Source organism: Rattus rattus, chromosome 3 (genome assembly GCF_011064425.1).
Source record: "Rattus rattus isolate New Zealand chromosome 3, Rrattus_CSIRO_v1, whole genome shotgun sequence".
NCBI classification, from domain to species: Eukaryota; Metazoa; Chordata; class Mammalia; order Rodentia; family Muridae; genus Rattus; species Rattus rattus.
Genome location: NC_046156.1, coordinates 192166356 through 192178460, shown reverse-complemented (window position 1 = coordinate 192178460; position 12105 = coordinate 192166356). Strand labels below are relative to the sequence as shown.

At 41.0% G+C, this 12105-nt stretch overlaps 1 protein-coding gene across 1 annotated transcript in view; it reads right to left on the bottom strand.

The window, feature by feature from the left end:
• Positions 1 to 12105, bottom strand: part of Rnf180 (ring finger protein 180) — a 167219-nt gene that overhangs the window by 42229 nt on the left and 112885 nt on the right. Inside the window, exon 7 of the mRNA XM_032898938.1 lies at positions 3428 to 3653. Within this exon, the coding sequence (XP_032754829.1) occupies positions 3428 to 3653 (226 nt within the window). The remainder of the gene's footprint in view (positions 1 to 3427; positions 3654 to 12105) is intronic.

The following is a 12105-nucleotide window of genomic DNA, read 5'->3' as shown; positions in this document are numbered from 1 at the left end:
CAGGGTTGTCAGGGAGACAGTCAAGAGGTGAAGGCTGGCCGAGAAGAGAAAAACATGAGAACAGGAGTACTCTTCAGTTAGCACAGAGAGAACGCCTTGTTAAGTGTTGCTGGGACGTGTGCCTAAGGATTGCAAAACGGTACGTTATCCTCAGGTAAGTCAAGCACCCCAGGAAATGTGGGAAAATGAGAACAAAATGTGACTTAAGAAACCTAGGTAAGTGAGCTCATAAACTTATGCATCGCTAGGGCTTTATCACCTAAGTATTAACAATACAAAGGTTAAACACCTGACGCTACCAAAAAGAAAACCAAAACAAATTGATATTTGGCACTTTGGCATAATACTGTAACCAAAAAAATAAGGCTTAAATTACAAAGGAGTAAGATTGCTTTCCACATATGGCAAAAATTGGCACGGAATATAAAAGAATCCTTATGGTCAGGAATTTAAAACAGAAAACTAGTGGACCCAGGTTTTAGAGACAGCAAGCCCTCACACACTGCTGTTACTGATAATTCATGGGGGTTATGTTAAAATAAGAGTTAAATGCTACCTCTGCTTCTGGAAGTTGATCACAAGGAAGCCTGCTATGGTATGTTCAAACATTTATCCATGTGTGCCATTAATGTACAAATAAAAATATAAATAAAAAAGTGTAAATATTCCATAAAAGCAAGTGAGCTAAATAGAACATGATGTCATTACAAGAAACACAAGGACTTTAGGTTAAAAAAAGGAACACATGATAAAGATTGTTCACATGATCTCATAGTTTGGGTAGCAATGATAAAAACTTAGACATGCATACACCCCATATGTGCGCATGCTCTCTCTCTCTCTCTCTCCCTCTCTCTCTCTTTCTCTCCCTTCCCCCCCTCTCTCTCTCTCACACACACACACAGAGAGAGAGAGAGAGAGAGAGAGAGAGAGAGAGAGAGAGAGGCACACACAGCCCCCACATACACAGACACACAGGCAAAGGCATACACACACACACACACACATATACATACAGACACACACATATACACACACACACAGGCAGGCACACAAACACACACAGCCCCCACATACACAGACACACAGGCACACACACAGACACACACATATACATACATACACACACAGACACAGGCACATACACATACATCATATACAGACATACAGACACACACAGACACACACAGACATGCACGCACATGCACACACACACACACACACACACACAGAGGCACACACAGCCTACACATACACAGGCACACACACAGAGACACACACACAGAGACACACATATACATACATACATACATACACACACACAGACACAGGCACATACACATATATCATATACAGACGTACAGACACACACAGACATGCACGCACATGCACGCACATGCACACACACACACAGAGGTACACACAGCCTCCACATACACACGCACACACACACACACACACACTCACTCTCTCTCTCTCTCTCTCTCTCTCTCTCTCTCTCTCTCTTTCTATTGTGGAAGGAAATCCATTAAGTGCTGTGTTGGGATGGTAATGATGGGCACAGGTGAGTCTGAGCTCACCCCTGAAATTATTTTAACAAGAAAACGAAGACGTATCGTATTAGCAATTAGCAATATGGTTCTCTCTAGCTTAGACTGGTATTTCCTCAGGTTTTCTGTAAAATACCGTAAGCAACAAAGGGAAGTCTTGATGCTACATTTTTCTCTGAGGATGATTTGAGGACATTGCTTACTTTCGATGTGTTCCAGAGAAGTCACACAAAAGTTTTTCTTAGGACTAAGTGCCAGAAACTCCTTTGCTTATCCTTAAAAATTCATATTTTCCTTTTAATGGATCATGAAAATCATGTCTTCAAATACTTGTATTTTTAGTTATGGGACAGAACATTTAAACCTCCATCTTTTAGTTATAGTAAGGACTGCACAGCATCTGCATCTGTACCTGAACTTGTATTCTGTGTTCCATTCAACTTTACCTCCCTTATCTTAGCATTTCAATAACATTTTATAAATGATCTCACATCTTTTTGAGGTAGTAAGAAGGACACTCTCTTTTGTCCATCTGTAAATGAACAGTACAAACACACACACAGTTTCCTCTTAAAGAGACTGTTGATATTACTAAGATGACTTACTTTAGAATAACTATTTGAAAATAAAGAAAAATGTGAAATTTTTATTCTGAAAACAAACCAAAAGAGAATTTATTCATTATTGGTTTAAGGCATGAAGGAAATACATTTTATAAAATGCTATCTGGGGGGGAGGGGAAAAAATGCTATCTGTATTAAACAAGATCCTAGAGGCATGGATAAGATCTGTCTGGACACTCCACAGTGTTTAGTAAGACCCTGGGAGGTAGGGACATAGGAAACAGTGGGATCCCATCAAAAGAAGCTCTTGGTGGGTGTCAGGAACTCTGAGGATGAGATGTCCTCCTGCTATGACAACACAATCCTTTCTTCCCATATCAATGCTCTAGTCACAAGACAGAGAGCAGGAATATCCTGTAAGCTTCTGCCCTCTGAAGAAAAGTCTCCTCTTTCCTACTTTGATGGTTCTGCTCCCAGGAAAGAAGGAGTAACTGCTGAGAGATGTGGGACCTGACCACATTTCTCTGCTGGGTAGTATTGTGTGCTCTTGGTGAGCACACAGTAGGTCATGAGATGCACAGTGATTCTGCAATAGTCTCCTTGCGCTAGGCAGATCAGTGCCTGTACTTTACCATCACTGGTTAGAGAGACTGCAAGCTTTGTTCAGCTGACTGGGTTGGGATATCTCTAAGCTCACTGCTCCGTCCAGATGAGTGGTGGGCCCTTTGATTTATTTCAGGGAATAAAACTTCTGTTTAAAGTCTTTACTTTTATTTTTCATGTAAAGTGAAAGCGCTTTGTCACATTAGGAGCGATTAGAATAGATGCCTCAGCTCTACTGCCTGTGGCTGCATGCATCCCTGGACGACTCTGAGCAGGGCCCGACACATTCATAATTAAGAACATCACATGTCACAGTGTCAAACGTCAGGCATTCCTGGCTCAGAGACTTGGGAGTTTGGGTTATTGTCCTTAGACACGAGGGCAGCAGCAGAAGGCGGACATGAGGAGTAAGAAGTGAGCGGTTTTGCTTCAGATGGAATTCCCGTCCCCATGGAGTGTCTGTAGAGACAGAAGAGCTGGCTAGGACGCTTAGAAGGATCTGAGTGCAGAGACAGGGGGCGAGCAAAGAAGTCCTGCTTGCAGCTCTGGTTCTGGGCTGGTTTGGCAAGCACTGTTTTATAAACTAGAGCAACAACTCCACCGTGGATGGTTTTCATTGACTTCGCAATGATTTATACAATGCTTTGGAGTTAAAAACCAAGGGATAACCGGAAAACATTATCTGACTATGATAATGAAAGAGAACATTACCTGTCTGGAGAAAGACTCTAGAAATAATTGTCCGGCACAGTGGGCAGGGAGTGCTTGCAGGGTTGTCTTTGGCCAGAGTTCGTAGGCAGGGCTCGCAGAAGATGTGATGGCAGGGGTAGCACATGTAGGGGTTGAAGTATACATCCAGGCACACCGCACAGATGTAGCTGTCCTTTTCCTCTGTGAATTCAGGCTCATCATCTGTACTCATCTCATTACTCAAAGTCTGCGAAACATAAGGGAAACACCTCCTTAGTCCAGCGTGAGACTGGATTCCCTGAGAGAGGGGGGCTTTATATTTTGTTAAGATTAAAATATTTATGAGGTGTATATAGTATTTATTTCTGTACTATGTTCCACGTTGATAGACGTGAGATCTGATAAAGTAAGAAGAAACAGAAAATCAATGAAAATTCCAGAGCCCTCAATTATTCTAGAATATTTCTACATAAAACTAAAGGGCTAAACCATACCTAAGCATACTAAGTATACCTGTGATTCCGACCAGTACAAGTTAGCACTGGGATTACACCTCCCCACCCCCAACCAAAACGATGATGTCATTGGTTACAGGATGTTACCATGGCATCTTCTCAAGATGCCCATCAGTCTCACTTCCCTCTCACACTGTGCCTGGAACCCTTCCTGGTAGCCCTTACATCTTTATGGGCCTCAATACCAAAAAAAAAAAGAAAGAAAGAAAGAAAGAAAAGAAAAGCATCAAAGTTAGGGAATGTCACGAGGTAGACTTGGCAAAACAATGTGGGGTGATTATAGGATTAGCTTTATGACTAGAAATATGAGAACCTCTGCTCTTCCCACGTGCAATAGTTTGGGAGAGGCAGCATTAAGTGTAGAGGAAGACTTCCTACTGTTTAACCTCAGAGTTGCCCAACCCGCGAGGCTATGAGGATTAGACCAGGGGATCCACTGCCAAGGCTTAGCTCGAACTTAATAGGTGATGACCGTAACCACCCCTGCCTCATCTGCTCCTTCTCACCTTCTCTTAGCACAGACTCTGTCATTCCTGATGGAGCTTTGGGGAAGGTTTTCTCAAGCAACGATACGTTCAGGGAAAAACAATCAAAGTTTAGTTCTTTTGTTCTCATGGTGATGAGATCAGTGATATGAGTGATTGGATGAACTTCGGGTTTATTAAATAGCTCTAATATACAGAGAGATATAGATATATACAGAAAACAAAAGAGGCTCGAGAGACAGATGAACAGAGACTAACAACCGAACCCTCTTTATGCAGGGTGACAGCGTGAAGGGGTGCGGCACAGGGGATGAACTCTCAGGAGCTGGATTAATAATAAACTGTGAATGGGCTAAGGAGTGACACTCATCCCTCTCATTCTTCTATTCTTCTGTCAGCGAGGATAGCATTTACCACGCACAAGGAAGCATTGCAGACTGGGCCTTCATCTGACACCGACCTTTCTAGGACCTAGACTGTGAGCTTTCCTGCCTGTAAAACTATGGGACATTCCTATCCTCGTAGATTCCCCAATCTGTGGTATTTGTGTTGTAGCACCAAGTAACCTCTGGTGATTTGTGCTGCAATAACACCACGGTATAAACTATTATTTATCTAGATATGTTTATTTTCCTTGGGCATTCTCATTTTACAAAATACTGCTGAGTTTGAGCTAATTTATTTATAATTGAATTTTCACTTTTCTTAAAGGCACGGGGACATTTTTAATTTAACCTAGCTGTTTGTAGGCACTGAGAAAACTGTACATGGTTTTCTCTCCTCTACTTTGCCTTTTTCCCCCTTCTAGTATTGTCTTTGCTGGAAAGCATTCTGAAATGGACCATATTTTTATTTCAGGTTTTCTTCCATTTTGTATTTATTTTAGAACTACTGTCCTTTTCCAGGGTCATTACATTAGCATTATTTTATACTTTGTATTATTTAAAGATATTATGTATCAGAATAATACTTATGTATGGTGAATTCCACGTGTGTGCTACAATAAGGTATTACCTTACCAGCAGGAGTCTGTCTGGCTTTTATTTTTTTTAATTTTAGCCCACTAGTATATTGTCTGTCCTGTCCCATAATCATAATCTACAGCATTAGAGAAGGACTCAGTATCTAACTGTTGAAATCATTTAATAGCACTGTTATTCTTGACGTACTGAGGTTGATCCTGACCATTTTTATGACTGTGTATAGTTTAGAATTAAACCATTACATTGTCATGTCATGGTTTAAAAGACGAATTTTTACTTGAGATATATTGAGCCTATGGATAAAATTCTGATGTATTAGAAGCCTTTATAATAAAAGAGTCATAAACCTTAAAGGCGGTATATTTTCCTATTTATTACGAAAGCATTTAAGGTTATCTGGGTGCAATTCTATTTTCATTCGAGCCACTGCTGGCCTTCACTACTGCTGCTGACTCCCTCTTCTCAGCGAGTCCAGTCCTCTCAGGGAATGTGACATGCACATTCCACAACCTTTACACCCACACAAATGTGTAAAGAAAAAATGCCTCTTTAGCTCAGGCTGACTTTCCCTCCTCTCTTTCAATAGTAAACCTTCCCAGGAGACTCACCGTGTTGAAAGTGCTCTCTGCTTCTTCCTTCCTACCTTCTCTTCAGCCCACTCAGCTGCCTTCAGTTCTTACAACACTGTGAGGACTCCTTGTGCAAACATTGAGAACAGCCTTGGGTGTAGCCATATCCAGAACAGCTTCTGGATTGTTTTGCCATGATCTCTCAGCACTATTTTCTGGGTAGACTAGGTCTAGGATTCAGAACCATCAGAGCCCTGAAGCTGGAGTTACAGGCAGTAGAAGTCAACTGATGTGGACACTGGGAGCTGACCATACATGTTATTAAACACTGAACCACATCCTCAGCTATGTCAAATGTTAACATGGGTTAGCTAAAGCTTTTTAAGACATGACTATTTCAGAAATACTACAAGTTTCATGTTTTATGCCAAATAAGTAGTGACCATTACATAACTAAATGAATAATAACTATGCAAAATACTTAGAGTTTTGTGTTGAGACTTTTGAAAGCTCGTCCTAGGCTAGATGGGAAAGAGCTATAACTATCTTTTATTGCCTGTAAATAGTCTTTGGAGGGGTTAACAAGAACTATGTGAAACATTTCCTATCTTCTGATTCAAGGTTGTCAGTTTCTAATAATGATTAATGGATAGCTTGAATTACATTAGCTATTAGCTGGTTTTACTTTTTAGAGGAAACAAGATAATACGTATTCTCTCTCTCTTTTTTTCTCCATTTTTATTAAATTGGGTATTTCTTATTTACATTTACATTTCAAATGTTATTCCCTTTCACGGTTTCCAGGCCAACATCCCCCTAACCCCCCCCTCCCCTTCTATATGGGTGTTCTCCTCCCCATCCTTCCCCCATTACCGCCCTCTCCCCAACAATCCCGTTCACTGGGGGTTCAGTCTTGGCAGGACCAAGGGCTTCCCCTTCCACTGGTGCACTTACTAGGCTATTCATTGCTACCTATGAGGTCAGAGTCCAGGGTCAGTCCATGTATAGTCTTTAGGTAGTGACTTAGTCCCTGGAAGCTCTGGTTGGTTGGCCTTGTTGTTCATATGGAATCTCAAGCCCCTTCAGCTCTTTCAGTCCTTTCTCTGATTCCTTCAACGGGGGTCCCGTTCTCAGTTCAGTGGTTTGCTGATAACATTCACTTCTGTATTTGACATGTTCTGGCTGTGTCTCTCAGGAGAGATCTACATCAATTCTGCCAGGTCACCAACAGTGGCTACTTTATCATTCTAGATATGATGACTGAAATATCACTTAAACACAGTAGAGAACAACAAAGAAAGAATTCTGTTGTGGGTAGCCACTGGAAATTAGGAGCAGTCCAGTATCACACTGGCAGTGATGAACAGAAAGCAGGCTAGGGAACAGAAGTATCACTACAACACAGTCTAAAATGCTGCACATTAATGTAGTGAGTAAACTGCTATTAGGTACTAGAAAGTGACAACTCATTTATGCCCCAGATAAACTGGGAGTCAGACTATGAGCAAAGCAAGCTTATGAAGAACTCACTAACATGACTTGGTTGCTGTTGGTCTCATGTGACATGGTATAAAGGAAAAGATAAGTTCAGGGAAAAAAGATGATCTCAAACATGAAAGGGGGAATAGAAGCATTTAGAAATTCTATAACTAATAACACTGAGAGAAGACAACTGTTTCTCATGTTCAATTGATAAGGTACTTTAAAATGTCTAAGAAACGAAGGCCAATCTTGAGTCAAAGATCAAATGGGGTGTACAACTGTCCAACCCTTCACTGCAGAATCCCAGGGGTAAACAGTGGCATCCGTAAACCCTTTCTAGATTAAATGCAGCATTCCCTATCAATTCTTTGGTAAAAGTCAGTGAGAGTCAAATATGTGTCCTCATAGATTAGTGTGACAAGCTTTTAGTATCTGTGACTATGTCTAAAGTGGTGGGCATAGGTTGAAAATTATTTAATGTAGCCCCTTCTGCTTGGTCCTTTCTGCTGGGGACAGACTGCTAGCTAGTCTGCTCCCCTGAAGATACCACATCTTGAGGTATCTCAGAAGATCCTGTGCATTCAGAGCATTTGGTAAGACTCCCTGAAGTCCCACAGCTACTGCTGGGAACCCAGTGGACTTGGAACTCATCATCCCCAAAACCTTCCATTCCCCTCCTGCCCAGTACTTTCTGCTGGGACAGACTGCTAGCTAGTCTGCTGCCCTGAAGATACCACATCCTGAGGTATCCCAGAATATCTGCTGCACACAGGGCATCTGAGCAACTGATTGCCATCTTGTCTGCACCCCTGAAGATACCACAGTTTGAAGGCATCCCAGGAGTCTTTTTTGTACACAGGGCAACTGGGCAACAGACACCACAGTCTTCAGACTTCCTGGGGGCCCTGTGGCATGCAGGGCATCTGACCCAACAGACTGAAAACCTCCGTGGAGTTCTGCTGCACACAGAGAAACAGAAACCACAGTCTGCAGGCCTGCCTGGAGATCAGCTTCACACAAGGACAACAGCTTGATTGATCCTCAGAAGACCCAACAGTCTGAAGGCCTCCTAAGAGATCTACTGCAGCCAGGGCAACAGCTCAGCAGCTTCTCTGCTGTTCTGAAGACCCTTCAGTTGTTAGGCTCCACAGGAGGTCTGCTATAGCCAGGGCTGTAGGCCTACCAGGAGACCTGAAGAAAACCAGGGACAAAAGAGGCAGATTCCGAACAGTGTCACCCACACTGGCAAACATCAGAGATAACCAGATGGTGAGAGGCAAGCACAAGAGCATAACCAACAGAAGCCTGGGCATCATTGGAACTCAGTTCTCCCACCACAGTAAGCCGGGAATACACCAACACACCTAAAAATCAGAAAGCTGACCTAAAATTTTGTCTCATGAAGACAACAGAATCCTTTAAGGAGTATATAAATAACTCACTGAAAGAAAGACAGGAAAATGCAGGTAACAGGCAGATGTTAAAGAGGAAACAAATAAATCCCTTAAAGAAATATAAGAAAATACAAACAAACAGGTGAAGGAATTGAATAAAGTGGTCCAAGACCTAAAAGTGGGAGTAGAAACGATAAAGAAAACACTCATGGAGGCAAACCTGGAAATGAAAAACCTAGGAAAAAGGTCAGGAATTACAGATGTAAGTGTCACCAACAGAATACAAGATATAGAAGAGAGAATCTCTGGTGTAGAAAGAACATACTGTAGAAGAGGTGACACAACTTTCAAAGAAAATTCAAAACATAAACAAATTCTAACCTGCCCTCCAGTCTCTGCCTGTGGCCACAGCTGAAAGCCAGTCTCCAGAAGCTCTGACACCACTGAGAACAGAAGTAAGAACACCACTTCTGCTGGGAGGGACCCACCTGGAACCCTCAGGACACAGGAACCTAGGATCCTCTGGGACAGGATCCTTCTAGTTTCTGCCTGTGCCTGGAGCTGACCCTATGACACAGTGCTCTGAACCCAGATCCCACTGGGAGAGAGCCAGTCACCAGGAGTGCTTGACACACAGGCTTACAGGAGGGTTAAGCCACTGTCAGAGACAGCAAGACCAGCTAACACCAGAGACAAGGAGATGGTGAGAGGCAAGCACAGGAAACTAAGCAACAGAAACCAAGACTACTTGGCATCATAAGAGCTCAGTTCTCCCACCAAAGCAAATACTAGATATCTCAGCACACTGGACAAGAAAGATTTGGATTTAAAATCACATCTCATGAGGATGATAGAGGACATTCAGAAGGACATAAAAACTCCCTAAAAGAAATACAGGACAACACAGGTAAACAAGAAGAAGCTCTTAAAGAGGAAGCACAAAAATCCCTTAAAGAATTACAGGAAAGCACAAACAAACAGGTGAAAGAATTGAACAAAACTATCCAGGGACTAAAAATGGAAATAGAAACAATAAAGAAATCCCAAAAGGAGACAACCCTGGAGATAGAAAACAAAGGACAGAGATCAAGAGTCATAGACACAAGCATCTCCAAGAGAATACAAGAGATAAAAGAAAGAATCTCAGGGACAGAAGATTCCATAGAAAACATTGACACAATCATCAAAGATAATGTAAAAGGCAAAAAGCTCCTAACCCAAAACATCCAGGAAGTCCAGGACACAATGAGAAGATCAAATCTAAGGATAACAGGTATAGAAGAGATTGAACATTCCGAACTAAAAGGGCCAGTAAATATCTTGAACAAAATTATAGAAGAAAACTTCACTTACCTAAAGAAAGAAATGCCCATAAACATACAAGAAGCCTACAGAACTTCAAATAGATTGGACCAGAAAAGAAATTCCTCCCATCAAACAGCAAATGCACAAAACAAAGAAAGAATATTAAAAGCAGTAATAGAAAAAGGTCAAGTAACATGAAGGCAGACCTATCAGAATTACAGCAGACTTCTCATCAGAGACTATGAAAGCCAGAAGATTCTGGGCAGATGTCATACAGACCCTAAGAGAACACAAATGCCAGCCCAGGCTACTATATCCAGCAAAACTCTCAATTACCATAGATGGAGAAACCAAGGTATTTCATGATAAAATCAAACTTACGCAATATCTTTCTACAAAGCCAGCCCTACAAAGGAAAATAGATGGAAAAATCCAACACAAAGAGAGAAACTACATACTAGAAAAAGCAAGAAAGTAATCTTTTTGCAAGAAACACAAAATTAGAGAGCCAGCCACACAAACATAATTCCACCTGGAACAACAAAAATAACAGGAAACAAAATCACTCTTACTTAATGTCTTTTAATATCAACGGACTCAATTCCTCAAGAAAAAGATATAGACTAACAGACTGGATATGTAAAGAAGACCCAGAATTTTGCTGCATTCAGGAAACACACCTCAGAGACAAAGACAGACGCTATCTCAGAGTAAAAGGCTGGAAAACAACTTTCCAATCAAATGGTCTGAAGAAACAAGCTGGAGTAGCCTTTCTAATATCGAATAAAGTCAACTTTCAACCAAAGGTTATCAAAAAAGACAAGGAAGGACACTTCATATTCATCCAAGGAAAGGTCCACCAAGAAGAACTCTCAATCTTGAATATCTATGCTTCATATACATGGGCACCTATATTCCTAAAAGAAACCTTACTAAATCTCAAAGCACACATTGCACCTCACACAATCATAGTAGAAGATTCCAACACCCCACTTTCATCAATGGACAGATCATGGAAACAGAAACTAAACAGAGACATAGAGAAACTAACAGGAGTTATGAACCAATTGGATTTAACAGATATTTATAGAACATATTATCCTAAAACAAAAGAATATACCTTCTTCTCAGAACCTCATGGTACCTTCTCCAAAACTGACCATATAATTGGTCATAAAACAGGCCTCAACAGATACAGAAAGATAGAAATAATCCCATGCATCCTATCAGACCACGGACGAAGACTGGTCTTCAATAACAACAAAAAATGACAGAAAGCCCACATATATATGGAAGTTGAACAATGCTCTACTCAATGATAACTTGGTCAAGGAAGAAGTAAAGAAAGAAATTAAAGACTTTAGAATTTAATGAAAATGAAGGTATGACATACCCAAACTTATGGGACACAATGAGAGCAGTGATAAGAGGAAAATTCATAGCTCTGAGTGCCTCTAAAAAGAAACTGGAGAGAGCATACACTAGCAGCCTGATACACACCTAAAAATTCTAGAACAAAAAGAAACAAATACACCCAAGAGGAGTAGAAGGCAGGAAATAATTAAACTCAGGGCTGGAATCAATCAAGTAGAAACTAAAAGGACTATACAAAGAATCAACAAAATCAGGAGCTGGATCTTTGAGAAAATCAACAAGAAAGATAAACCCTTAGCCAGACTAAAGAGAGGACACAGAGAGAATGTCCAAATTAACAAATCAGAATTGAAAAGGGAGACATAACTACAGATTCAGAGGAAATTCAAAAAATCATCAGATCCTACTACAAAAGCATATATTCAACAAAACTTGAAAATCTGCAGGAAATGGACAATTTCCTAGACAGATACCAGGTACCAAAGTTAAATCAGGAACAGATAAACCATTTAAACAACCCCATAACTCCTATCGAAAGAGAAGCAGTCATTAAAGGTCTCCCAACCAAAAAGAGCCCAGGTCCAGATGGGTT